General features: G+C 34.7%; 1 protein-coding gene across 8 annotated transcripts in view; it reads right to left on the reverse strand.

Annotated features, from left to right (window-relative positions):
* Positions 1 to 27,334, reverse strand: part of SSBP2 (single stranded DNA binding protein 2) — a 314,422-nt gene that overhangs the window by 217,254 nt on the left and 69,834 nt on the right. For 5 of the 8 annotated variants that reach the window (XM_007193055.3, XM_007193056.2, XM_007193053.3 and 2 more), the window contains exons 2-4: positions 22,665 to 22,737; positions 12,575 to 12,636; positions 1,249 to 1,333 (exon numbers count right to left, since the gene is read on the reverse strand). In XM_007193055.3, the coding sequence (XP_007193117.1) occupies positions 1,249 to 1,333; positions 12,575 to 12,636; positions 22,665 to 22,737 (220 nt within the window). The remainder of the gene's footprint in view (positions 1 to 1,248; positions 1,334 to 12,574; positions 12,637 to 22,664; positions 22,738 to 27,334) is intronic. The other 3 variants (XM_057540550.1, XM_057540551.1, XM_057540552.1) reach the window with 1 other exon arrangement.

Below are 27,334 nucleotides of genomic sequence, written 5' to 3' on the forward strand. Positions count from 1 at the left end.
GCAGCATCCCTTTCACTCACCTTGTCCCCAAGAGCTAGTGTTTAGCACATAGCAAGCTTTATGAGTACAATCAATATCTGATGAAGTAATCACAAGCAGTCTCACTTTAATCAGTTTAGTATACGTTTAAAGTATTACACAGTCCCTGCAAGGTGCCCAAGATTTTCACTTCTCTTAAGTCTGCATACTCTTCCTTGTGCTGTGTTTGGGGTTATAATTCTTCTGGCTAGTTCCACTCTTCAGACTAAGGCTGAGGTATTTCCTTTGGAAGAACAAGTTCTTTTTCCCTTTTGAGCCACGGTTCTGGTTTTAAAGGCTGTTTACACAGAATGATGCCTCCCTTCTACCAACTAAACATGTATCCCTCTGGTAAAGTTTCAGGTACTTAAAATCGATATTTCCTCAGGCTCCAGGCCCAACTCCACTTGTTCCACACCAAGGAAACTGGTTTTCCTCCACCCCAAACTCAATCTGCATGTCTTTTATGGTCAGTTCTGCAAACACAGTGTTTTCCCAGCCCCTTCAAAACACAGTCTCCTCATTCTTAAATGTTATTCTTCCCTAAAGAAAACCTACTCCCCCCCAACTTTTTTTTTTTTTTTTTTTTACAATTCTACTTCCTGATGCCATCAACTCTCTAAAATCACATTTACAGTTCTTCTAAAAAAATACATCACCTAGCCAAGGATAGGCCACTGCTCTTCCTTAAGAATTAAAAAAAAAATTCACATTTTCATTTTTGCCCAGACTCTTTTGCTCTCTTATCTTGTATTTCCTTTAATTTACAATAAATTTATTTATGAAACTGAATTCAGTGAAGGGGATATTTAGCCTTATGATGTGTAACTAAAAGTTGCAAAAGAGAATAATGTAATATTTCTATGTATTTTTAAAATGCTATGTGCAGAAGAGGAACTTTTCACTTATAGAATTCTTATGATGAATTTTGTGGAATAATTACTACTTAATTTTTATAAATCTGCAACTTCACAAATCAGGCACACTTAAAGATAAGAAACATCTTTAACATCCTGGAGCTAGGACTACTTTCTTATCCTAAGTTTCTTCAACAAGACTCACAAACCCGTTTGTATTTCACTTTTAAAGTGATGAGCCTACTTCCCAAGACAAAAAGAATAATTTCTTAAGTACCAAAGGGAAAACATGGATGGTCCAATGCATTTTTCAAGAACAGTGGTTAAGAAGAAAACTGACAATATAACTTAGTAAAATTATATAGTAACTTACATAATCATGGAAGGCTTTTGCTTCACTTGAATGTTCACATGTTTCCCGTCTTTCTGGAGCTGCACAGTAGAGATCCCAAAATACACTAAAAAAGTAATTATGGTAACATTAAGAAAATCATATAATGTCAAATGAGAGATCACAATTCCAAAAATTAGAAGACAAATGTTCTTTACACAAAATGTGTTTTCTTCTTCAGGACAAATATTTATTTGAAAGGTTTAAATACAGACAAGGCTCGTCATGTAATAATAGGGTATAACCTAGCCATTGTTTAGAAATGCTAAGATTTTTCCAAAATGAAAATTTAATTTAGACTGTCATTCTTAACTGTCTATTTACATGACTTAAACACATGATTGAAATAATTATAATACTTTCCACAACTTCCCCATGAAGAATGAAAAGGTTTTAAAAATACCAATTTAATCATTAAGGAATTAAAGTAACTTTACTTATAAAAGTGGAATTAATTTTTTCAAGATAATTTTGTTGTCCAATCCCCAGGCCGATACCCTATCCTGACCGTTAAGTCACACCTGTCAAATAAATATATTTTCTTAAAATATCCTCTGGTTTTCCCTTGTAATTACAAAGACAGGTTAGTAATTTTGAAAATTAAAAAATTCACACTAACTTTCTTTTTTTCTTCCTACTCAAGAACAATGGGAAAAAGCAAGACGGAACTGGTTGAGAAAAAATAATTATACTGCTTACAAAACATATGGCCCCAGTCATCCTCCCATTTATAAAATTAACAATGAACATGAGCATGGGATTAAAAATCAGGAAAGCAAATGGCTGAAAGTACTGGCAATAAACAAAGGTAATTTTACTGATCAACAAGTATTTTTCATTATACATTTCCCACTCTATAGAATTGGAAAGTAGGCTAAGCCAAGTGGTTAACAGCACAAGTTTTGGAATAGGACATATTTGAGACAAAAGCTGGCCCTGCCGTTTACTAGCTCTTTTTTTTAAAATCTTTATTGGAGTATAATTGCTTCACAATGTTGTGTTAAATTTCTGCTGTACAACAAAGTGAATCAGCTATATGTATACATATATCCCCATAATCCCCTCCCTCTTGAGACTCCCTCCCACTACTAGCTCAATTTGTTTAAACAGATAGGAATTTCCTCCTCTATACAATGGGGTTGCTGAGAAAATTAAATTATACAAAATAAACACAGGGTCTTATAGTAAGCGTATTATTAATAATATCATCAACACTATAATTAGCTTGCACAAAAGCTTAAAATGCATACATATTGTTAAGGCAGGTCATTGGGCTGAGGGCACAGTTAACAATGGTACAATAAAACTTGGTAAATCAAACTGGTCCCTTTGTTTTGACCCTTGAAGTCTCATTTAACCTGGGTCTCTCTCCTCAGTTAGGATAAAACATTCTGTATGCCTTATAACACAATTAATTCACTAAAAATAAGATTACCCTTAGAGGTGAAAAATATGAAAGATTAAGTACTGGCATTTATTTCCTTTTAAATTTCTACAATAAGCAAGAAATACAAAGCAAACAATAAAGACCAAATTAATTTAAATAAACTTCAATTCCTTTAGGAGAGTGAAAGCAGTTAAAAGTTGTACCTGACCTCCCTCTATCCCTTTTGGGACAAAAAGTATAAGAATTATACACAGACAAGGATACAGCTTAAAGTTTTCCACCTGGATCAGGTGTGTTATGAATTACAGTATATTGCAATTATTCTCATTTTCATGTTCTTAAGGAACTTCAATGCTCTTAAAACCAAAATTTTATAATGGTTGTCTTTAAATTGTATTTAGTTTAATCACAGAATATTATATGCAATATTATGACAATGTTTCTCTTTATGGATTTAATAGGAGGTCAAAAATTTGCAAGAGTCAGATTAAGGATAATAAACCAAATTACTAAAGCAGATAACTTTATATATGGTATTTCTAACAATCCTACATTACCTATACATTTTTTCCTTGAATAAAGGTAAAGAAATATATCCTTTTAAACTCATTTATCCAAGGGAGAAATACACAGTTCTACAATAATAGAGACATCAATACTCTACTCTCAATAATGGACAGAACAAGCAGACAGAACAAAAGCAAGGAAATAAAGGGCTTAAATGGCACAATAAACCAACTACATCTAATAGACATACACAGAACACTCTAACCAACAAAAAGCATACACGTTCTTCTAAAGTTCACATGGGACGTTTTCCAGGATAGATCACATGTTAGGGCACAAATTAAGTCTCAATAGACTTAAAAAGATAGATATCATACAAGGTATGTTCTCTGACCACAATGGGATAAAGTTAGAAATCAATAACAGAAGGAAAATGGAAAAATTCACAAATTTGTGGAAATTAAACAACACACTCCCATGGGTCAAAGAAGAAATCAGAAGGAAAGAAGCTAGCAGAAGGAAATAATAAAGATTAAAGCAGAGATAAATGAAATAAAGAATTAAAAAAAAGAAAATTATTAAACCAAAAGCTGGTTCTTTGAAAAGATCAACGAACTGGACAAACCATTAGCTAACAGGCTAAGAAAAAAGAAAGAAGACTCTAATTATTAAAGATTCCACAAAAAACTGTTAGAACTAATAAATGAATTCAGTAAAGTTGCAGGATAAAAAAAATCAATATACAAAAGTCTGTTGTAATTTGTGATGTTTGTTTTTGTGAATCTACACTAACAATTAACTATTAGATATAGAAATTAAGAAACAAACCCATTTACAAATACATCCAAAAGAATAAAATACCTAGGAATATATTTAGCCATGGAGGTGAAAGAGCGATACATTGAAAACTATAAGACATTGATGAAAGAAATTGAAGAAGAAATCAAAAAAATAGAAAGATATTCCATGCCACGGATTGGAAGAATTGTTAAAATGTCCACACTACCCAAAGCAATCTACAGATTCAATTCAATCCCTATCAAAATTCCAATGGCATTTTTCACAGGAAAAATAACCTTAAACTTTGTATGGAACCACAAAAGACCCTGAATAGCTGAAGCAATCTTGAGAAAGAATAATAAAGCTGGAGACTTCCCAATTTCAAACTATACTATAAAGTTATAGTAATCAACAAATACAGACTTCCTCTCTCTACAACCTGACATGCTGGAGGCCCGGGAGCTTTTCAATTTCTCTAATCCAAAGCTTGAATCCAAAATACTATCCTTGAAATGTGGTGGATTGATATTCATGAATAATGTTTTAGATTTACAGTCTCTTTATTCCTAAGCAGAAACAAGTGAAAAATCTCTATTTTACAAATGAAGAAGATAGAGACTAAATACAGAGAAGCAAAACTTGCACAGTATTGAAATCTTTGTTCTTGTATCATTTATTATTATTAAAAATTTCCCCACCTAAGTTAAAAGAAAACACAGGATTCCCAGGTTGAGGATCTCATCCAAATACTTTTTCCTTCTATCCTGAGGATGAGAGTCAAAGTGACTAGCTAGCTTTCAATATCTCTAGGGAACATAGAAAGCAAAATGGTTGTCAGAGAAGTCTACGAGGGTGGGTAAACATGCCAGATGTGTCCCAGAAGATGGGATGCTAACGTAATTATATAACCTTCATGCCACTGGCAAGATCTAGAATTCCATGAAAATAAAAATTAAAAGAAGGACCAAAAAAAACCCTGGGGAAGACATTTTTTTCTGAGGAGCAAGTCATGTTATTATAAGTTCAAGTCTTAAAATAACTAAGGAAGTTATTTCTTGTTGACTGTCCCAAAAATACATTATCAATTAATGTTAGTTACTCTTAACCTATATTGAAGAAAACTGTCCATTCGTAACACTACAGAGGGTAGTGAAATGTACATGTACCTGCTCATCACCTTAGAGCTTCCACATACATGTACTTGTATCATTCCTTAGCACTGCTTAATACTTTCTAAAATGTAAGCATTAAATTTTGCCCCACTATCATAAAATTCTCACATAATCCTGGATTAGTAACAAATTCATATTTTAAAGTATCATCAAAATAGCTTACATTTAAAAAGTATGTGCTAAATTCAAGCATCATATACTAAACATTTTTCATCATTTAATCCTCCTATTATTTTCCCATTTTATAGATAAGGGAACTGAGGCTTCGAAAGGTTAAATAATTTACCTAAGGGCCACACAAGTGGCACACAAGTGGCCACACAAGTGCCACACAAATGGCAGAGCTGGGCTCGAACTTTTTATCTTACATTGTTTTGCCTCTAATGTGCGTGTGGTATTAAAAATTCTTATTTCAAAGATGCCTTATATTCTGATGATGGGCAGGTTTATACAGCTCTGGCAGTGTGAGCACCATCAGCTGTTCCAAGAGTGTGGTAGATGGAGACCTGTCCTGGATAAGACAGCAAACACTTTGTTACCCTACCTTCTACCTTGTACTCCAACTCATTTCCTGAGTAACCTAGGGCAACCACCTCCTCACCCTACACAAGCCGCCAGTGATCCATGGATGTCTCAAGACAGACTGGACTCAGAAAAGACAACTTTCCTGAGTCATTTATATCTACTGTCTGGAATTAGCCACTCATGATGCTCAAAAGGGGGCTGTAATTAGTGTCTTATTAATAGTGGGCCACTAAATTCTGCTCCCTATTTAAGAAATAATATCTGTTACTGCGATGAGTACTGGTTACAATTCAGAAAACTTTAATTCTGAGTTTGATCTTGAGCAAATACTTTTGTTCCTTAGTTTTTTTATGTAAAGAGAAAATATCTGTTATGTATTTTACAGACTTTTGTGCAGATACAAAGATGATTTACACTAAAGTACTTTTAAAATAAGTATAAAGGTATTAAAAGTATTCTAGAAAAGTCTCATAGAGTTATTATGGCCAGAAAGAAAGTTTTCTCATTTAGTAAAATTTGCCTCAATTTCCTTTCTAATCCTTTGCATTTAATGGAAGATTCCATCAGTTTTTTTTCTACAATGTCTTCTCCCCACCAAATCTTCCTCTGTATTCCACATTCCTTTCCTACTCTCCCAGACACATTTCGCTTCTCCCCTATAGCCTGACCACCTGTGTTCTTTGCTTTCTCTCTTCCTAATACTATTTATTCCCTTATCACTGTGATTATACTCTACTTCTATCCTAGTTGTTGCCTACATTGTCTTATATTGATGTTTAGTTTAACTTAATTCAAGTAAATAATTAGCTACGCAATGCCTGTTACAGGCAAGAACTAATGAGTAAGAACTAGTCTGCCAATTACAAATATTATACCATTCTAGTAAGCCTGCTGACTAATTCCAATGCTATTATTTTCACATAAGTATTTGGTTATTCTTAGCTATACCTGATGTCATCGTTAGATTCTAAAATCATTAGAGTGCTAGCGTGCTGCAAGATTTGACTTTCCACTGCCAAGTGACAGAAACTGGATTATCATGATAATCTTAGTTATTAGTTTATTTTCTCTGCAATGTTATACATATTTAATTACAGGATATAAATACATAAGCCCAAAGTTACTTCAAAAGGTGTTTTACATATAATATTAAATAAAAATGAGTCACAGTTTGTGCCATGAAAACTTTAAATAGGAAGTTTCAAAAAGTGTGTATTTTTGAATTATACAAATCTAAAAGGACATTAATTTCAGAGGAAAGAAGTTTCTTGCCATTTGTATTTCTGAAATTCATGGAAGAGAGTTGGGAACTTTTAATTAAAGCATACTAAGAGGAAATACGCTTTCAAGAGGGATTTGATCAAGGTAAATGCAATGAACACAGGAGGGAGGCCTAAGAAATATGACAGCACTGGGGCATGGTGCAAACTGGGAAAGAAGAAAAGAAATGATAAGGGAAATCATATCAAAAACAAGAAAAACAGTTCCAGAAAATAAAATCACACACTTTCCTCTATCCCATACTAAAAGGAGAAATTCCCCTCCTCCTCTCTCTCCAAGGCCTTTGCCCCTCATCTCTCCTGTAGTTTATTCTGCATTTTTGTGCATGTTTATTGCTCTTTCATGCATCTTCAACCTCTCCTACTCTTTTCACCTCAATCTATACACATGCTCAAATCTATTCAATTTTAAAAATAAAAATGTTAGGTCCTGTTCCATTGTTAATCCTGAAACTACTACACACATCACCACACACTTCAACTACTCTCCATAAACCTGGAGCTGGAAAATTGAAATATAACAGCCTTCTAAATTTCACTTTCACTACTCCACTGAAACTGTTCTCCCCAAGACCACCAAAGTTCACTTTACTTCCCGATTCAGGAAAATACTTGTTGTTGTTGTTTTTTACTTTTACCTGCTGCAGATTTAATCTCTCCTTTGAATGCCTTTCCTGGTTCCCATACATTATTCTTTCCTGATTACCCTCCTTCCTCTCTAAGTATTTTGTTTTGAGGCTCCTCTTTATCCACCTACACTTAAAGGTTGACTTTGCCCAGAGTCCCAACCCCAGGCCCTGCTCTTACTTGTTACACTGGCAGTTTCACCCATGAACACTCTTCCCTACAGTATAGTCTATGCTGATAATTCCCAAACCATTATGGGCCTGTCTCAGACCTACAGATCCAGATCTCTGACTGTATAGGGCATCTCTCTCTGAATGTGACACAGGCATCTCAAAATTTAATCTGTCCGAGCTAAATCATGGTCTTTTTCCCAAAGCCTGTTGCTCTCTCTATACTCCCTCACTCAATCAATGGCATCAGTGTTCATCCCACCATCCAAATCTAAAACTTGGCAACTTCTTCATTCACCTCCAATCTATTCCACTCAGTGTTCACTATCTGGGGTCCATCACCTAATAACCTTTCAACTGGACAATAACAACTGCCCTGTAAACTAGACTCTGCCTCTGCTCTCAATCCTCTTCAATCCATGTCTATGGTAATGCCAGGTATCTAAAAGCACAAAGCTAATCATGTCATATACCTTGTTTAAGATCTTTGAGTTCTAGTCCAAAGTCCTTGATGCACTCCAGGACTTCATAGTCTGACCCCTGCCTTTGTTTCTAGCCTTATATTCTATCACTTCATAGTACTGCATCTACAATTCAACTGATCCAAGAGACCTGCCTTTCCTTGAATGCATAAGGATCACTTTTAAGATTTCATGCTAACTATTCCTTGCCCAAAATACCCTTTTCTCACTCAACTTTCAAATCAGCTCAGATTCACTTTCCCTGTGTAGCCTTTCCTACCTCTTCCAAGCTGATGTAAGTATTCCTCCTGTATTGCTATTATAACCAGTACATACCTCAGTTATAATACTACTAATTGTTTATCTCCCCTACTACTTATTCCCTTGAAGGCAGCATAATTTTGCACAGTAAATATTTGGTGAAAAGGCTTAAACAACAGGAAAACTCCACTTACAAATATTCTATAAAAGACAGAAGTGAGAAGAAGTCATAAAAATGCAACTGGTCCATCCAACAGGGACTTTTAGTATAACCAAATGAGCAAGCAGTAAGTTCTCAAAGAATACACGTTATCCTAATCATCTGGACCTCAATAGCAGCAACAGCTTTCCCAGTCAGAAAAAAAAAAAAAAAAAAAAAAAAGACAACCTGAAAAAAGGCAGTTCTGAATCCCTAACCTAGGGCACAGATTATGAAGCCCAGCTCTAAAGAGTTAAGGATAAAAAGGTCAGGCATCTCAATATTGTCAAAATGTCAGTTCTTCCAAACTTGATCTATAGATTCAATGCAATCCCAATCAAAATCCCAACAAGTTATTTCATGGATATTGACAAACTGATTCTAAAGTTTATAAAGGAAAAAGACCCAGAATAGCCAACACAATAATAAAGAAGAACAGAAATGGAAGACTGATACTACCCAACTTTAAGACTTATTATAAAGCTACAGTAATCAAGACAGTGTGATATTGGTAAAGAACAGATAATACATCAATGGGACAGAAAAGAGAGCCCACAAATAGTCCCATATAAATATAGTCAACTGATCTCTGACAAAGGAATAAAGGCAATACAATGGAGCAAAGATAGTCATTTCAACAAATGATACTGCAACAACTAGACAACACCCCATGCAAAAAAAAAAAAAAAAAAAAGAATCTAGACACTAGAAATCCTTCACAAAAATTAACTCAAAATGGATCACAGACCTAGATGTAAGGTATAAAACAATAAAACTCCTAGAAGTTAACTTACAAGAAAACCAAGATAACCTTGAGTATGGCAATGACTTTTTAGGTATAACATTAAAGGCACAATACATAAAAGAAATAATTGATAAACTAGATTTTGTAAAAATTAAAAACTTCTGTTCTGCAAAGGGCAATGTCAAGATAATGAGAAGACGAGCCACAGACTGGGAGAAAATATATGCAAAACACACATCTGATAAAAGACTGTTATTCAAAATACATAAAGAACTTTTAAAACTCAACAATAAGAAAAAAAAAACAACTCAATTAAAAAATGAGCCAAAGACCTTAACAGATACCTCACCAAAAAAGATACACAGATGACAAATAAGCATATGAAAAGATGCTCCACGTCATTGTATGTCATCAGGTAAATGCAAATTAATACAATGAGATACCACTACACACCTATTAGAATTGCCAAAATCTGGAACACTGATAGCAACAAATGCTAGCCAGGATGTGGACCAACAGAAACTCTCATTTGTTGCTGGTGGGAATGAAAAATGGTACAACCAGTCTAGAAGACAGTCTGGCAGCTTCTTACAAAACTAAACATATTCTTAGCATATGATCCAGCAATTACACTCTTTGGTATATACCCAAAGGAACTAAAAATGTATGACTACATAAAAACCTACACATGGATGTTTATAACAGCTTTTTTTATAATTGCCAAGCTTGAAAGCAACCAAGATGTCCTTCAGTAGGTGAATGAATAATTAAACCATGGTACATCCAGACAATGGAATATTATTCAGCACTAAAAGAAAAGAGCTATCAAGCCATGGAAAGGCATGGAGAAACTTTAAATGCATAGAACTTAGGACAGTGAAAATACTCTGTATATTACTATAATTGTGGATACATGTCATTATACATTTGTTCAAACCCATAGAATGTACAACACCAAAAATGAACTGTAATGCAAATTATGGACTTTGAGTAATTTAGTGTGTTAAAGTAGGTTCATCAATTACAACAATGTACCACTCTGGTGGGGAATGTTGATAATGGGAAGGCTATATATGTGTGGAAGCAGGAGGTATAAGGAAAGTCTCTACCTTCCCCTCAATTTTGTTGTGAACCTACTGAACAACTCTAAAAGATAAATAAAGTCTTAATTAAAAAAAATAAAATAAAAGGGACCTCTGAAACAGCTGAAAAAAAAAAGTCAGGCCTCTGCTGGATTTAAGGCCCACAGTCATGGCTGGCTACACACAATGATCAGGAAAGCTTAGGATCTGGGCAGTTTCCTGGAAGAGGGGATCCACAGCCTTTCATCAGTTCTCAGAACATTAAAAACACTGAAAATAATGTACCTTTTGCATGTGCTAGATTTAAATTAAAATAAATATGGTCTAAAAATATTTATGCTCATTATTTACAATTTCTTTGATATCTCTAACTAAGTAAAAATTTCTTAAAATACCAAAACCACAGAGGAAGAGCTCCCCTGAATCTAAGAGCCATAGAAAAAGGAAGGGCAATAGCAGATTTAAGAGCTATACTTTCTGATAGCAAAGACCAGAAAAACTCAAGTCTGATGGAAGCAAAAAGCCAAAGTATTCAGTGAGTTTTTATCAACCATTTACAGTACGAGGATAGGTTAAATTCATGAGGAAGGGAGTAAAACAGAAATAGGTGCAAGAAATAGAATTAATTCTATAATGAACAACTTAAAATCCTCATTTTGTTAACCCACTAATCCAGTAGGGACAGACTTCTAAAGTGGTTTCTTGTGCCACTTTGCAGACCTAATAGGAAACATACAAAATATAAGGGTGTCAACAAGTGGGAAACTCAACTACATTCAGCAAATAATTAAGCGTTTCTAGTCTAGATCTAGATATCATAAATACAGACTATGTAAAATGAAAAACTGACTTTTATAACACTATATGTTACAAGAAGTCAGTCTTAAACCCCAGGAAAACAGCACAATGACAGTGCTTAACTGCAGTGAACCGTTGTTCCAAATAAAGGAACAAGTCTGAACCAAAGGACTGCACCTGTTCCTGCCATACGTATGTGAGACAAACAAGGGAAACCCACAACCACAACTGACCAAGTGTGGTTCTATTCACCATGGAACTTCTAGTAAAGCACGTTTTCAGGAGAGAGATTAAAAAGATGATGGCATGAAGTAACGGACCAAGGAAACCATGTGTACGGCACTAGAAGAGAGCTTTTGTTTTTTCTTTTGAATAAGATGTTGAGAGATGAATGTATAAAGTACTGAACAGGAAATGCTCCTAACTGAAGAAATTTTTTAAAAATAAAAGAAAAAGAAAAGCCTAGCTTGCCCATTTGAATACCTAGACTAACAATTACTGCTGCAGAAAAGTCACATACCTGGGCATACTTGTACCACAATAAAATTTATAAGTTCTGATATCAACTGGGCCTTTAATACTGACTGACCATCTTTGTGTACATTCCTAGTCAGTTCTAGCTCTGAGTCTATACAGAATTATTTCAAACTTTTTTGGACTATTCTCTCTCCTAAAAATTTACCACCATCACCACCACTACCTTCAGTAACCTCGGGTTTAGATGAGGTCACATGGGTGGGGCCCTCACGTGCAATTAGTGCCCTTATAAAAAGAGACACCAGAAGGCTAGTTTGTTAGCTAGCATGTGCTTGGTCTCTCTCTCTCATTCTCTGTTATGTGCTCACTCTCTCTTTCCCTCTCTCTCTCTCTGCCATGTGAGGACACAGTAAGAAGGCAGCCATCTACAAGCCAGGAAGAGAGTTCTCACCAGAAACAGACCATGCTCAGCAGCTTGATCTTGGATTTCTAGCCTCCAGAACTGTGTGAAAATAAATTTCTGTTGTTTAAGCCACCCAGTCTATGGTATTTTATTACGGTAGCCAAAGCTGACTAATACAATATCATACTTATAGCTGGAGATTCCACACACTGGTCACAATTCCAGCTTGATTTAATAGAAGTATCTTTAAGTTAAATAACATTAATGCTGGTTTTGAGTTTATTTGTTTTTTATTCTTCTAAGTGCTACCTTTCAGAAAATAATTGTAGAAAATGAAAAAGTATAAATGAGAGGCATGAAATCATAAACAGGTACAGTGCAGGCCTACTGAAATGCATCATCAATCTAGTGAAAATGGAATTAAAGATACTTACCACCACCAAGAATGTAAGAATCCTGGTGGTTCCCCCAATGTGATGTTTTTTTCCCATCTTATCTAAAATGAATAAAAGAGATATTAAATACTTCCTAATAATACTTTTCTTACACATATTATAAAGCAATATTTTTCCATTTAAAATATTATGATAATATATAAGATTTTCATGTTATTCTTTACTCAAGTTTTAAAAATACTCATTTTATATTGTGATTTCCTGACTGGATAGTTTGAGAGACGATGCCACCATTATTTTCCTGAATTTGCTTCCCACTGTGCCATAATTTCAGAAGATATTTCAAGATCTTAAGGCACATGAAAATCACCATTATTAACACCAATATGAAAATCAGTTACCACCACTAACCCAGAAATTTGCAAGAGATTGGGCTTAATATGTAGACTCTAAATTATACTCTAAGGATTGAATTTTTTAATAAGTTCCTTATTTGAGGGGATTGGAGTAAGAAGGTATATGACTTCCATAAGAATTTTTAAAAGATGGTGACATAAACTTTCCAATTATTTATATTTCAGATGAGTTGGAGTTCACTATAATAAACATTTAAAACAAGGTCAATATTCTCAAAATTACAAGTTCTGACTAAATGCTTTTTACAAATTAAATTTAAAAATTGGAAAGCTGTGTGGGTGTTCATACAGTGCCTTTTTTAAGCATTGGATCACAGTCAACAGAAAGGATAAAAATCTTTGCATTCAGGGAGATAATATTTTAGTAAGGAAGATAGACCATAAACAAGCAAACAAACAAAAAAAGGAAATTGTATTTACATTAGAAATAGAAGGTGACAAATGCTGTGGAGGAAAACAAAACAGTGAAGGAGGATAAAGACAAAAGGTAAATGTAAGTTATAATTTTAGCTAAGGTGATCCAGCTTTGAAAACAAACAATCCTTATGTATAAGTATATCCTGTAGTTTTTTAAATAATTAAAAATATTTAACAATACTCCAATCAATAAAATGTGCCCACAGGCCCTTAACACTACTAGGAAGTAAACAACTATAATTATAGATTTCAAAAAATTCAAGGAATCCTTTCTATCACCTACTATGGAAGAAGTTATCCCAAAAGGATAAAAAACAAAAACATTTAAAAATAAAAACTTAAGAAGTGGCCCTAAATGTAAAAAAAGAAAAAAAATCAAAACCTCTCTAAGGAAGAGATGCAAAACTTAAGTGCAATTAAAATAACTGAAACTGATTACATTTTTAGAGTTCTTATGTATACAAAATATAAACCACTGGGAACCCTGACATAGACAAGTAATTTGCTCTCAAAAAACAAACAAACTTTCTAAAGATTAGAAAATTATATATGTGATAACCATTTTAAAAAAGAGCTAAAAGGTGAAACTCTAGCAATTAATGAACTTGAATTTATAAAGTCTAAATGTGATCTATGAACCAGAACATGTTATATAAATGTAAGCCAGATCCTAGCTTGAATTCTCCTAAGCAGTAACACTCAAAAAAAAAAATTTTTTAATGTATACTACCTTTTATCTGATAATTTCAGTTGATCAATATTCTATCTTTTTGGTTCATGAAAAAATAAGGAATGGTACTTAATGAATCTTATGAGAAATAAAACTCTGATGTCCTGCTAAAGTTATAATTTAGTCAGAAACTTGTGTCTCATCTTTCTCTCAATCCTTTCTCTTACCATTTTTTCACTAGTCTTCTTGAAAGGGCATAATAATGGACCTCACAGATGCGCCCCAGACACACTAATATTCCTAACTCCCGGAATCATCCTAAGCATATAAACAGTAAGTTTTTTAAAGTAGTGTCCTTATGTTTCATCTCAGTTCATCTTGACTTTATATAATACAACTGTGAAATAATTAAAAGGAGAATGTGAGATGACTTATGAAGAGTCAAAGTAGCATGACTAGCTCTCAGTGCCAGACTGTGCTGGAGGTAGGATTAGACTCACAGTCTAACATGAGTCCCACTGCACCACATCAGCTACTAAGCAGTCTCCTTCCTGTACCTTCACAACTTCCACAACCAATCATCAGCTATTTCAGGAGATAAGGTACTCTAGGAAAATAACTATATGGTTTACATTTGATATGGTCTTTCACAAGAGGAAGTCTGAAGGTAAAGCATCTGTATTTTAAACAGTATTACATCTTATTATTCCTAAGAGAAACTCAAAATGTTTCACATACATCATCTTTTTCATCCTCAAACATTCTTTACTATATCGTGAGTAAAGTTCATCTTTCTCACTTTAAATTGCAAGTCTGTGGCAGAAACAGCTAAAACTTTGGTCCATCATACTGAAGTTAACACAAAACTCACAGTTATTCAATGAACAACAACTAACGTTTTAGGTATTTGCAAAGAAGAGGTCGTTATACATAGGAATATGTTTCCATAGTGAATGGTAGTTTTTGCCTCCAAACTAATTACTACTCTAGATATTACTTGTTTAGAGAAAGCATGAGATGATGCTCAAGAAAACAGAACCTGATCTATAGAAAACTTTGGCACATTTACTGCAGCATTTTTAGAAACAATGAAAATTAGAAACAACCTGAAAAACATTCACCAATAGTGAATGTAAAATAAATTTTGGTGCTTAAATACTACAGAACAGTGTGTAATCATTAAAATGAATAAGATATATCTATATGGAAAAATAGCCATGCTATATTGGTTTTTCAAACTGGAGATTACAAAAGGTTGGAGAACAAATACATATAGTATAAAACCTTTCCTGTTTAAAAAGAAATGTATGAATATGTACATGTGCATTTGGGTGCATGCATATTAAAAATGACACCAAACTTACAACTATTATCTCTGGAAAAAGCTAAAGGAAGACTTTCATTTTAAAATCATATTCACATCCACATATGTAGTTTAATTTTTTTAGCAAACGTGTATTAATGATGGATGGGGTTGAGGAATAGCCAGAAAATACTTCTAAATGTCAACAGTCATTTCAGGAACAATTCTTCTGCTATTTATGAAGAGGCATTTTCTGTTGTACTGAGTTTCATGGGCTTCAGGCTTGTTTAGGTGTTTAAGCGGCATCTGTGCAAACAATCTCTCTCTCTTTATTCTATTTTTCCTTCTTGCATTATTCCAGGCCCAATGTGTAGTCCCTAGTCCTTAGGCTTTTTGCTGTTTAATCATCCACCTCCCTTCCTTCCGACATTAGTCCAGCTAAAGGCCGTATTCTCCTGTAACCTTGTAAATCCCAAGGCCAATTCCCACTGCCATACTCTGCATCTGAGGGCCCCGTCTGTGATTATGCAGTGTCTCTATCATATGATCTAGTGTTTTCAGCATCTCTATGTAAATGCACAGCCAAACATTGAATCATGAATGAAAGGTATATTGGCAAGAGTAAGACATGCCATATGGTTTATAACTGAAAATTATAAATTACAAACTATCACTATCTGATAGCAATTCTTCTTCTAGGAATTTATTCTATTAATATGGTCACATGTGCAAAATTATATATGAAACAATTTTCATTGAAGCATCATTTGTAATTGCGAAAGACTGGAAACAATCTAAATGTCCATCAGTAGGGGGCTGGTGAAATTATGGCACATTTCATAGAACGAAATACCCTACAACCACAAATAGAGAATTATAAATTTAATGAACCAATATAAAACAACTGAAGTCGAACAAGTGAAACAAAAATCAAAGCACAGAACAGAGCGTATAATAAAAAAAACATTTGTGATACACACACATACAAACATATATACATACACACACACACACACACACATATTTACTTATCATCTCATCATCATTTGCTTCCAGCAAGGTGTACTGGTCAGTTACCTATTATCTCTCAGCCCCAAACCCACCCCTCCTACACTCCATTCTACACTTGGTGCTTGGATTCTGAAAATTACATTTCCTAGGCTCCTTGCCAGCCAGTTTCCTGTTAAGTTCTGCTATCAGGAGACACTAGTAGGAGATCAAAAGGCAGGAGGAAGAAGAGAAGCTTCCTGCCCCTGGCTCCAAAGGAGTAGTTGCTGGTTGCAGCAGGAGCAACAAAGCCAAGGTGGGGCAATTCTGGATGTCGACAGCACCTTTTTTGGGGGGTTCCAGCCTCGTCAATGTGGGACCACTTTAGGCAGTCAACAGCATCTCCAACAGCACAGCAGTTCATGTGAAGCTCATGGGATACAAGCTTTACAGAGTATTCCTAAAACCTTTCATACTTTTTGAAAACCAATATTAAAAAAATTAATACCCTGAAAGGATAAAGCCAGTTCCTGTGTTAAGAAAAGAATGCATACCTATGTACACATTTGTTGCTAGACAAAATCCTGAGACTTCTAATTTAGATATAATCCACTGTTCCTACTAATTTTCTAAAACCTTCCATGTATAGAAGTATCGGTGCATCCATACAACTAAACTAAATGTAAAAAAAAGTAAAAATTTTTCCATTCTAATTTAAAAAATTAAAGCTGATAGATGTATAACAGGAAGAAAAATCTGACTGTACTTTGAAGCAGATATAATCCAAAACTGTGCTGTTCAATGTGGTACTCATTAACCACATGTGGCTCTTTACATTTAAAATTAATTGAATATTCCTCAATTGCTCTAGCCACTTTTCAAGGGCTCAGTAGTCACATGTGACTAGTGGAGAACTTACTATACAGCAGAGATTAGAGATCATTTCCATAATCATGGGAAGTTTTATTGAATAGTCCTGCTCTGCTTTAGAAGGAAGGTAGAAGTCCTCTTAAAAAGGAATACCCTTTATTGGGAAAACTCCTTGATGCATATGAAGGAAACAGGAAAGTTAAGGCAAAGAAAAGGTATCAGCCATAAGGAGGAGAAGCAGCAGGGCTGTAATACTTAGTGAGAGCAAGAAATTACAGCAAGAGAACCATACTGTCCTCCCTCCCCCTAGTAAGCCCCAGAGATGTTAGAGAGGACTTGAGACAACCTATTATATTAGGGATTAGAGCTGGAGCCATTTTGCTAGAAAAGGTAACCCCAGGAGGTAGGAGGATTGTGGGTCATCCAGGTGACAGATACTTGGAGCACACACGTGCACGTAGGATATATATTTATACTTGTACTCTAAAGAAATAAACTACACAAGATAGAAAAGAGGGGAATTCCTTGGCAGTCCACTGGTTAGGACTCAGGGCTTTCACTGCCAGGGCCCAGGTCCAATCCCTGGTCAGGGAACTAAGATCCCATAGCAAAAAAAAAAAAAAAGAAAAGAATCAGTCAAGCATTAAAATAACACCTTTGAGCACTTACCACATGCCAGGCCCTTCAAATCACTTTACATGTAGTAACTCAATTAAACCTCAGCACCACTTTAAAGTATTATTATGATTATCTTCTTTTTATAATTAAGAAAACTGAATAAGTAAATATAATGTAGAACACAATTCAAATCCAGCAGTGTGGCCCTTAAGTGATTGCTCTTACCCACTACACTATGTTGCCTCCAAATTAAAGTTCAAGAAACAGATAAGGTAAGGAAATTATTATTATTATTTTCTCTCTTCATATAGGTGAAAAAATAAACAGAACAGAATTTTGGAGTCTATGGAGTTCAATAATTTAGCATTCCTAATAAAATCTGAAGAAACAATCCATTAGATATTTTTAAGCTTCTATTTCTGGCTAACTTATTGGCTAATTTATGGCAAATAAGGGCTAGTAATATAGTATAAACAATGTAAAATTTTTAAGAAGAGAAAAAAAACCTAGATCTCTGCAACACTCTAATCCTTAATTTTATTTGCTACAGACACCAAGCCTCATTCTGAGGCATGAATACCATACAAAATTTCAGAAACAAGCAGGAATTATCTTTGCATAATGAAATAATATAACGCAGGAAAAGAATCGTTTTTAAAGAACCCAAAATAACAAAAATTGATATAGAATTGCAAAGAAGATTTCTTAGCATTCTGTTTATAATTATTGAATACTGAAAGATAATAAAATATAAAGCAGAGGAGGGGCTCTGTATTGAGAATATTTCTAAAGAATATTCCATTTTGTCCTCTTGGTGGTAAGAAAATGAAAAGTCATACAAACTACATTTAGGATTCAGGTAGTGGTTTAGGATCTATGATGAATCAGAGATAACAATGAGCTTTAACACAGCCTGGCTAGAGAAATGTTTTAATTTCTACTGTTATCCCAGTGTTATCTCTTTTAACTAAGAAAAAAAATAGCTGGGCTAATAGTGCCCTACTATTCTGACTGATAACAAAAGCTATCAGAAGCAGTCCAATTTCTGACAGGCTAGGCCAAGGGCAGTATAAGAAAGGCTAAGCCCAAGTGAGAGATTAGGCTGCTGAGATACACATCTTACTTGTTCAGATGATGCCTGGAGTTCCAACTTGACCTTCTCACAACTTCATCCAAAAAGCAAACCCATATAAACAAAAGAGGTGGCCCAGCACAGTAAATCCTGGCTCACAAGGGCTCATTAACATCATAGTCATCTATATCCTCATTCATCCTGAGGGAGAATGCCGAAATTGGAAGAAGCATTCTACTTCGCCTTGAACCAGTGTGAGAACATCGAATACTTGAGTAATTGGTGCCACTTCAGTCATTTCCTTTTTATCACAAATACCCAACCCAAATAAATAGGTCCCCCTGATTTTTAAGTTCCTTGTATAACAGTTCTGAATTAGGTAAAAATCTGGGTATAGAGTAAGAATTTAGATAAGATGGTCCTTCACTACTCAAATGACTGAAGAAGTCATTCTACAATGAGCAGCCTTAAATTTTCCAGATGATCCAAGTGAAAGGAAGAGAGAAAGCAATGCTAAATAGGGTACAAAGCTCTAAAAGATTACATTCTCCTTTCTTTGTTGTCCACAGTTAAAGAGGATGGGTACTGCCATTCACATAGACACTGCAGTACAAACCTAATGATGCTATTCTTTTACTTAAAAGAATAAAAGTTCTCTTTTGCCAAGAAGATAAGTCCAAGCTTCTTGGCAGAATATGCAAAGGCTTTCAGGTAAGAATGCACTATCAGCACAGAGAGGTGGAGCCCTGAGAAAGCTTTCCTAGAAAAAGCTACTTAGAAGCTAGTCAAGGAGAGAAGGGGAGGAGATTTTAGGCAGTGAATAGCACGGAGTAATGCCCAGATGAGAGAAGGCTTCTGGTATGTATAGGCAAACACAAGCAGCTGGTATTATGGAAACTTAAAATATGAGGGAGGACAATATAGCAAGCTATTGAAATTTAACCAATTGAAATTACAGTCAACCCTCTCTATCTGTAGGTTTCACATCCACAGATTCAACCAACCACGGAGAGAAAATACTTGGAAAAAAAATTCCAGGAAGTTCCAAAAAACCAAACTTGAAATTGCTTCCTACGGGCAACTATTTACATATCATTTACATTGTACTTACATCTATTACATAGCATTTGCACTGTTAAGTATTAGAAGTAACCTAGAGACGATTTAAAATACATGGGAAGATAAGTGTAGGCAATGTGCAAACACTGTGCTATTTTACATAAGGGACCTGATTTCTGTGGATTCTGGCATCCACAGCAGTGGGGTAGGGGTGGGGAGGTCCTGGAACCAATACCCAGTGGATACGGAGGGACGACTGTATCTAGAACTCTAGGGTATACTCAGCAATGGCCTATTACAAATCTACCTCCAGACTTCCATTTTAAAATCAAGGTAATTTTGTATTTTATCTTCTATTATTTTTATTTTTAAATAACTATACAAATATATATACATATATATTTCTTGTTTTAAAACATTCTACAAGTAAGGATAAAATTCCCCTTTGATTCCTTTAACATCCCCACTCCCATCAACAACTAGTCTGGAATGTATGTTCTTTCAGACCTTTACTATACTTCACATTCGTAAGTATGTACCCACAAAAATATATACGATTGCTTTATGTTCAACGATTTCCATGTAACTATTCTGGGAATCACATACACCCCTCTCCAAAGTCCAATAATATTGTGTCTTCCTGGTGAAAATAGTTTATTTTCAGCTTAACTGATTCCTCTTGTGAAATTGAACCAGATTAATAATGCAGAGATATCCTCAATTTTGTATTCCAAATGCAGCCAGAGAAAATAAAATCATGGTAAATACTTGTTAAAAAATGTGTAAATCTCTTCTGGAATTATAATTTTATTTTTACCAAGTAGCTCTAGAAAAGTTGTATATCCATTGTCCATTGAGTCAGAAGCATATCAGTACAGTATCTAGTTATCTGTTCAATCCACATAACTTATTTGAGTCCTAGTACCTGAACTTCCTTAAATACGTTAGCAACATTTTTCTTTTTTGATGAAGTGATTATTAGTGTTGCTAAGAAAAAATAGTCTTGGGAACCCCCGAGGACTCAGAAAATTGAGCCAATCCAAAATGCTCCTTTATATAAGGAAAGTGACCAGTAAATTCTTTTATCAAGTTTCATCAAGTTTTCAAATGCATTAAAATAAAACTTGAAAATCTCCATAAGTAGCTTTAGTTTCTTTTAAATATAAGTTGGCAGTGATTAAGAATATAATTATTAAAAGCATTCTCTTTGCAATCTCAGTCACTTTATAATATCAAACAGTGAATGTGACTCAGAAAGGTTACAGACCAAAGTCTTCTAATTAATTATTTAATGAGATATGGATATATTAAACTTCTGTTTTGATTTAAATAAACTTTGAAATCACATTTTTATTACATTGCATATATTCCTTCTATAGTAAAACAATTGACTTCTTAAGTTCTGAGCATACCTCTCAATTTTCTTACTTGCAAACAGGCCCTAACAGTTCACATATATTAATTAATTAGATAAAAGACTGGGGGGCTACTACGTGTGTTTGTTTACTTGTGTGCTTGTTGGAGGATAGTGAATCTCAAGAAGGCTGTACCTCAGGCAGGGCACTTTGGTCAAGGGGTTGCCCGTCATATCCCTGATCTGGAAGGGGCAAACTAGTGAGATCACTAGAGACAATGTAATTTTGATCAGCACTGTCCCACAGAAACATAAACATATGCCACAAATGAGAGCCACAGATGTAATTTAAAATTTTCTAGTAATTACATTAAAAAAAGAAAAAAGAAAAATAATGTTAGTAACTTTATTTTGTCTAATATATCCAAAATATTATCATTTCAATGTGATCAAAAATTTTAAATTATTGATATTTTATATTCTTTTGTTCACACCAACTGTTCAAAATCCAGTGTGTAACTTCATACTTACAGCACTTCTCAATTGCATTAGTCATATTTCAAGTGCTCAAAAAGTCGTATCTGGCCAGCGGCTACCATACTGGACAGCACAGATATAGAGGGGAAACCAGGGGCTTTGGAATTAACATGGACCTAAGGTTTGAATTCTAGTTCCATAACTTACTAAGCTATGTGACCATAAGCTAGTAATATAAACTCCCTGGGCCCTGTAGCTCTTATCAGTAAATCAGGAATAATACCATATGCCTTGCAAATTTCTTAAAAGAACTATAGATAATATAATATTTATTATAATTATAGATAATATGCCTGGCATATATATAACTCAATAAAATCCTCCTCATCCTCATCATTATATAAATTAGAGAAGGAAAAAATAACATTGTATGAGAGCTCAAAGTTTAAAATATTGTGAAGGAGAAAAACAGAAAGAGAAACAAGAACTTGAAGCAAGATTATCAAAATGTTTTCTAACTGAAGTTTCAGTCATCAACCCACTATTATCCACACAAAACAAAAACAAAAACCATATTTTCCAAAATTGTGAATAATGCCAAAATAAGATATTGCTAAAACTAGAGATATGATGGTGTTTAAAGGTTCTATTTCTACAGGGAAAAAATGGCTGGAAAGTTGAGTAGGAGGTTATTTGCATGGACATGGAATTTTGGGATACTAAAAATGCTTACAAACAATCTACAAAGAGTATATTATGCATTCTGATAACTGAACATTCATTATATAATACATAATGATATTTTTTTCAAATAACTGTTACAGTATATTTTTCATTCACTTATATAGGATATCAAAATACAATGCAGAAAATATACAAAACATACCTCTGATAAAAATGTCTGGGCCGATTTCTGAGCTCCTACATGGAGCAGATATTCATAAACGTAGAGTGCTAACCTGTAAAATGAGTAAAATATTTATTGAGAAGAGGTATATTTAAAATTCATTCTTTAAATAATGCACACACCTTTTCATTACAGAAATATTTTTCACACTAACAGTGACAGAAAATCACCTCTTCCAACATCTTTTCAATGGGAGTTTATACACATATGTTCAGAAAGAACTTTAATTAAAATAGGACGCAAAAGAACAAGACACATTTAGGTGTTTCTTGGCACGAAACACCTAAATATGGATTTTTGTCTTGGATCATCTAACTTATCAAGCCTTCAATTCCCTTTGTTATACCTAGTATGAATTACTAACTTAAAACCAAACATTAATAATTCCCATAACCTACTTGAAGGTCTAATTATTAGTAAAACAAATGAATTAAGTTATTGGACCTTTACAACAACACTATATCCTTCCATCTTTCTGGTGAATGTTAACATAAACTCCAGCTGTTTACATATCCCTATGCCAAAATGGGTGTTGAATGTCCATTTTAATATATTTGTTCAGGCACTCTCTCCTTATTCTTTAGTTTAGATTGCTAAACCAATAATATTTTAGTTTAAAAGAAATTCAAATTAACAGCAAATCACAGCATTAAGTAAACTTTAAAGATACCAGATTATATTAAGCATTTGGGTGCTTAGAGTTTAAAGGTTAACACGGAAGTACATATAAATTTATCACTCAAATATAGAATATTAAGTATGCACTATACATTTATACTACTCTCATTATCTTGTGGATTCAGAATTTTAAGCTACACCATGTGGCTCAATTTTAGTTAAGCTGTTAACAAAATATTATTCATAAACCCAAATTAGTCTGAGGCAGTATTTTTAATGATATCTTGGACTGATGCCCAGATGGCTCACAACAGTTCAGTTTCTGCTACACTGTATTTACCAATATTGAGCCAGGTTTACAGTAAACAAAACAATGTAACAATAACCACAGTTCTGTAGAGCTACTCCATTTCTCTCGCCAAGTGAACTTATGATTGTTAAAGACTGATGGCATTTGAAAAAATGAATATTTTCCCCATTTTCATGAAAACATAACATGTATTTGTCATGAAAAGGGAAAGCCTGTATATAATCACTTGCTCTGTCCATTTAATTCTTTCTCCATTCCAAAACTGCCAAACTCTTAAGATGAGAATTATTCTGTAGTTACTAAGCACCATGAGCAGACATCTGTTAAAGTTACTCATAGATGAAAAGTATGTTGTTGACAGTGAGTATACGAATATAATTTAGAAACATCTCCTATTCTCTTCAAGTTGAATGCCACTTCCTGGATCAGTGCTGCTCAACTCTTTTTCTACCCTAACACAGGTAGTATGTCACATCCCTGTGTGGGGCTCCCTGAGGAAGGTTCATACCCCAAAGTATGTCATATGGGATATGGGAATTGAAATGTTCCTGTAGTTTCAAACAAACAAACCCAACTGGTGATTCTTATCACACATTCTTCAAACACACATATCCCACATACTCTGTCTCTCCACTAACTACTTCCAAACCCATCACATGATTCCTGACCATGATGGCAGATTTCACCTTGAAAAAAAAAAATATTTGTGAATTTCTCCTGGAGAGACTGAAGCCTCAAAATTGCCTGCCAGTGGCAGTGTGGCCCTACTGCCTACGGCCCTACAGCCTCGGGTTATTCCTTGTGGCTTGTAAAATCTTGGGCCTAGAGCCATACCAGTGGTGCAGTCTGGACAAGAAAGCCAGGCCTAAGTCAAAGGCTCAGCAGTAAGGATGTTCCACCAAGCTTGGGGAAGTTGGAAGTGAGAGGCACTGAGTGAAGCAGAGGCACCGTGGTGGGTCTGGGAGGGGGGGGGGTGTGATAAGAAAACAGACCCCAGAACAGTCAAGGCCAGAGCACAACTGTTGCTGTGTCCTTGCAATAAACACCATTCCTTAAAGTTAAGCAAGCCACTTCCTTGTAACCTCTTCTTTGTAATATTAAAGGAGATAATATATTTCTTCTATGTTTTCCCCCAATTAATTAGGTAGCAAAAAGTATCTCTCTTTATAAGTAGAATTTAAAGCAACAATCTCCTCTCTCTCAATGGGCTCAGGACAGTGATTCTAAAAGACCTATTGGCAGAGGCACAGAATCAATGGGGGGAAGGGGTTTCAGACCGCAGAACTAAAGATTTTGAAGTGTCTTCCTAGGGGTGTGCTTGTCCTCCTACCCTTAGAACCTGAGCTGTAGCAGGACATCGTGTTGTTATCAACAGGATGATAAAATGGGACAGGGCTGAGAAAATCTATCTGTAACACCGCCTCATATATCCATGTTCTGTAACTCCCTTGAACAAAATGAACGCTTCCCAGGCAGTCAGGACCTATACTCCAGAGAGAGTGGCAGGGAGCATCATACGGGTGAACAGTTAATCAACTCTACTGCCTTGATGACTCCAGAATACATCACTAGCAAATCTCCAACATTTTAACTACTACCTCTGTGCATAGGATTTTCCAAACCTATGTCTTTAGCCCTATCCTCTCTACCAAGCTCCAAACCTGCTTCTCCAAATTACTGTTTGAAATTTCTAGCAAGATAGCTCTCTCTTAACTTGACCATGTGCAGAGTTAAATTCACCTTCTCCCTCTGTTTACAGTACCTGTGGTCACTTTCAATGAAACACAATTTCTGAGTCTCAGTTTCCTCATTTGTAAAATGGGAAGCATACTTTCCTTGTAGTATTGTTGAAAGGATCAGACAGCACAGTAAATAGTAACAATGACTGCAACAGTTTCAGCTAATTCTGTTACATATTATATTACCACCAAGTCACATACTGGATTCCAACGCCACAGCCTCTCTCACATTTGCCATTCCTTTCTATCCTCCCTCCTGCTCCTGAAGAACCACTAGAAGCCACATCAATAGGAGTATTTGTTCTACCTTCAGATACTGTGTATTTCCCATTAGCTGCCTACGATAGAGGCATTAGGGCCACCAGAAGTAAGAATCTCCAGGAGGTTCTGGGGGAAAAGCCCTGCAATAAATTATTTGTGTATGAATACAAATGATTCCAGGGGAGTGAGGAGTGACACTTGTCCATCCGTGCAGATGAATCATAGCATGGTCCCTTACCTAGTGACAGGAGATCATCAAACATTTTATTCGGATTCAGTTTCTACTGGACAGTGAAAATTTAAAAATAAATATTGAATATACAAATATTTAAAATGTGTACACTCTCATATTAACATTTTCATTTTCCTTTTTAGGATCTTTAACAAATTTAACTACTTTTCATAAAGTACAGAGTGGCTATTTAATCTAGTGGCTTATGATGTGATCCAATTACACAGAAAAAAATTAATAATCATGCAGTAAGAGTTTGTTTGCAGAAAGTAGACACAGATTTTTTTTTAAACATTGATTAATGAAAAAGCATATCAATGATTCATGGATCATATGCCTTTAAATTACCTTCATTTCATTCTAAATTTCAAATAGATGCCAATGACTGAGTTAACAAAATCATGACCAGGAATTCTAGAGAGGAATGCAAAGCCAGAATGCAAAATATATCTGAAACAGCTCAAGACCTTCTGTACTCCCTGGTTACTGCAGGCTCTTAAGCTTTAAAAGTAAGAGCAAAGGTAGAGGTTAAAATGGGAAGAGAACTGAGAATAGCCAAAGCCTGAGCCCACCTGGCACTGCCCTCAAAACAGTAATTACATATCACCTACCCATGCGATTCACACTCAACTCACTGCCCCTCAGTTACACACATATACACTCATGGGTGCCATCGAAGGCAGAACGGAAAAGTCAACCACCACTGATAAAACTTCACAATTCAAATTCTATCAATCTCCAATTCTGATAGGGTCAAATCTATTGATATTTCAACTAGACTTCATGGATTCAAAATCTCTAATAAATTTGGATGTTGACCAGTCTACAGTTTAACTTTTTAACCTATTTACAAAAGGAAAGGGGGAAATCCCACTCACTTTACTTTGCGCATGATTCTAACAAAAGTGGATTTTTTTGTTAATTACAAAATATATAATTAGAAGTGAATTAAAGATATATAAAAATGAAAAGAACACAGAAAGATGTTAAACCTGACTACCCCCCACCAAAAAAAACCCCAAATAAAATTAAAAAGCAATAATGAACTGAGAAAATAGGATATACAATCAATAGGACAACAAAAGGCTAATATGCTTAATATATAAACAGCTCATATAATATGTCCTGCCAGAATAAGAAGACCTTAATTTTTAAATAATGAGCAAGGATGGACGTTAAAGGTCAAATAAGAATGGCTACCTATGGCCAGTAAATAATCCTAAGGAAAAATATTCAACCTCCCAGCCATAAACAATATTTTAAAATGTCACCAATCAATGTACCAAAGACTCTAAAAACATTAAAGCATTCGGTGCCTAAAGGGTAATATACGGACGTGTAAATGGTACAGCTTTTCAAGAAAATAACATGGCAAAGTGAAAAGGTAAGTGAATGAGTAAAAAACACAAGTGTAGAATAGCTTGTATAGTACGCTCCCATGTATATGACACATATATTCTTCAGAGGTAATTCATATACATACAGGCAC

The sequence above is a fragment of the Balaenoptera acutorostrata genome, chromosome 2, assembly GCF_949987535.1.
Source record: "Balaenoptera acutorostrata chromosome 2, mBalAcu1.1, whole genome shotgun sequence".
Lineage (NCBI taxonomy): Eukaryota > Metazoa > Chordata > Mammalia > Artiodactyla > Balaenopteridae > Balaenoptera > Balaenoptera acutorostrata.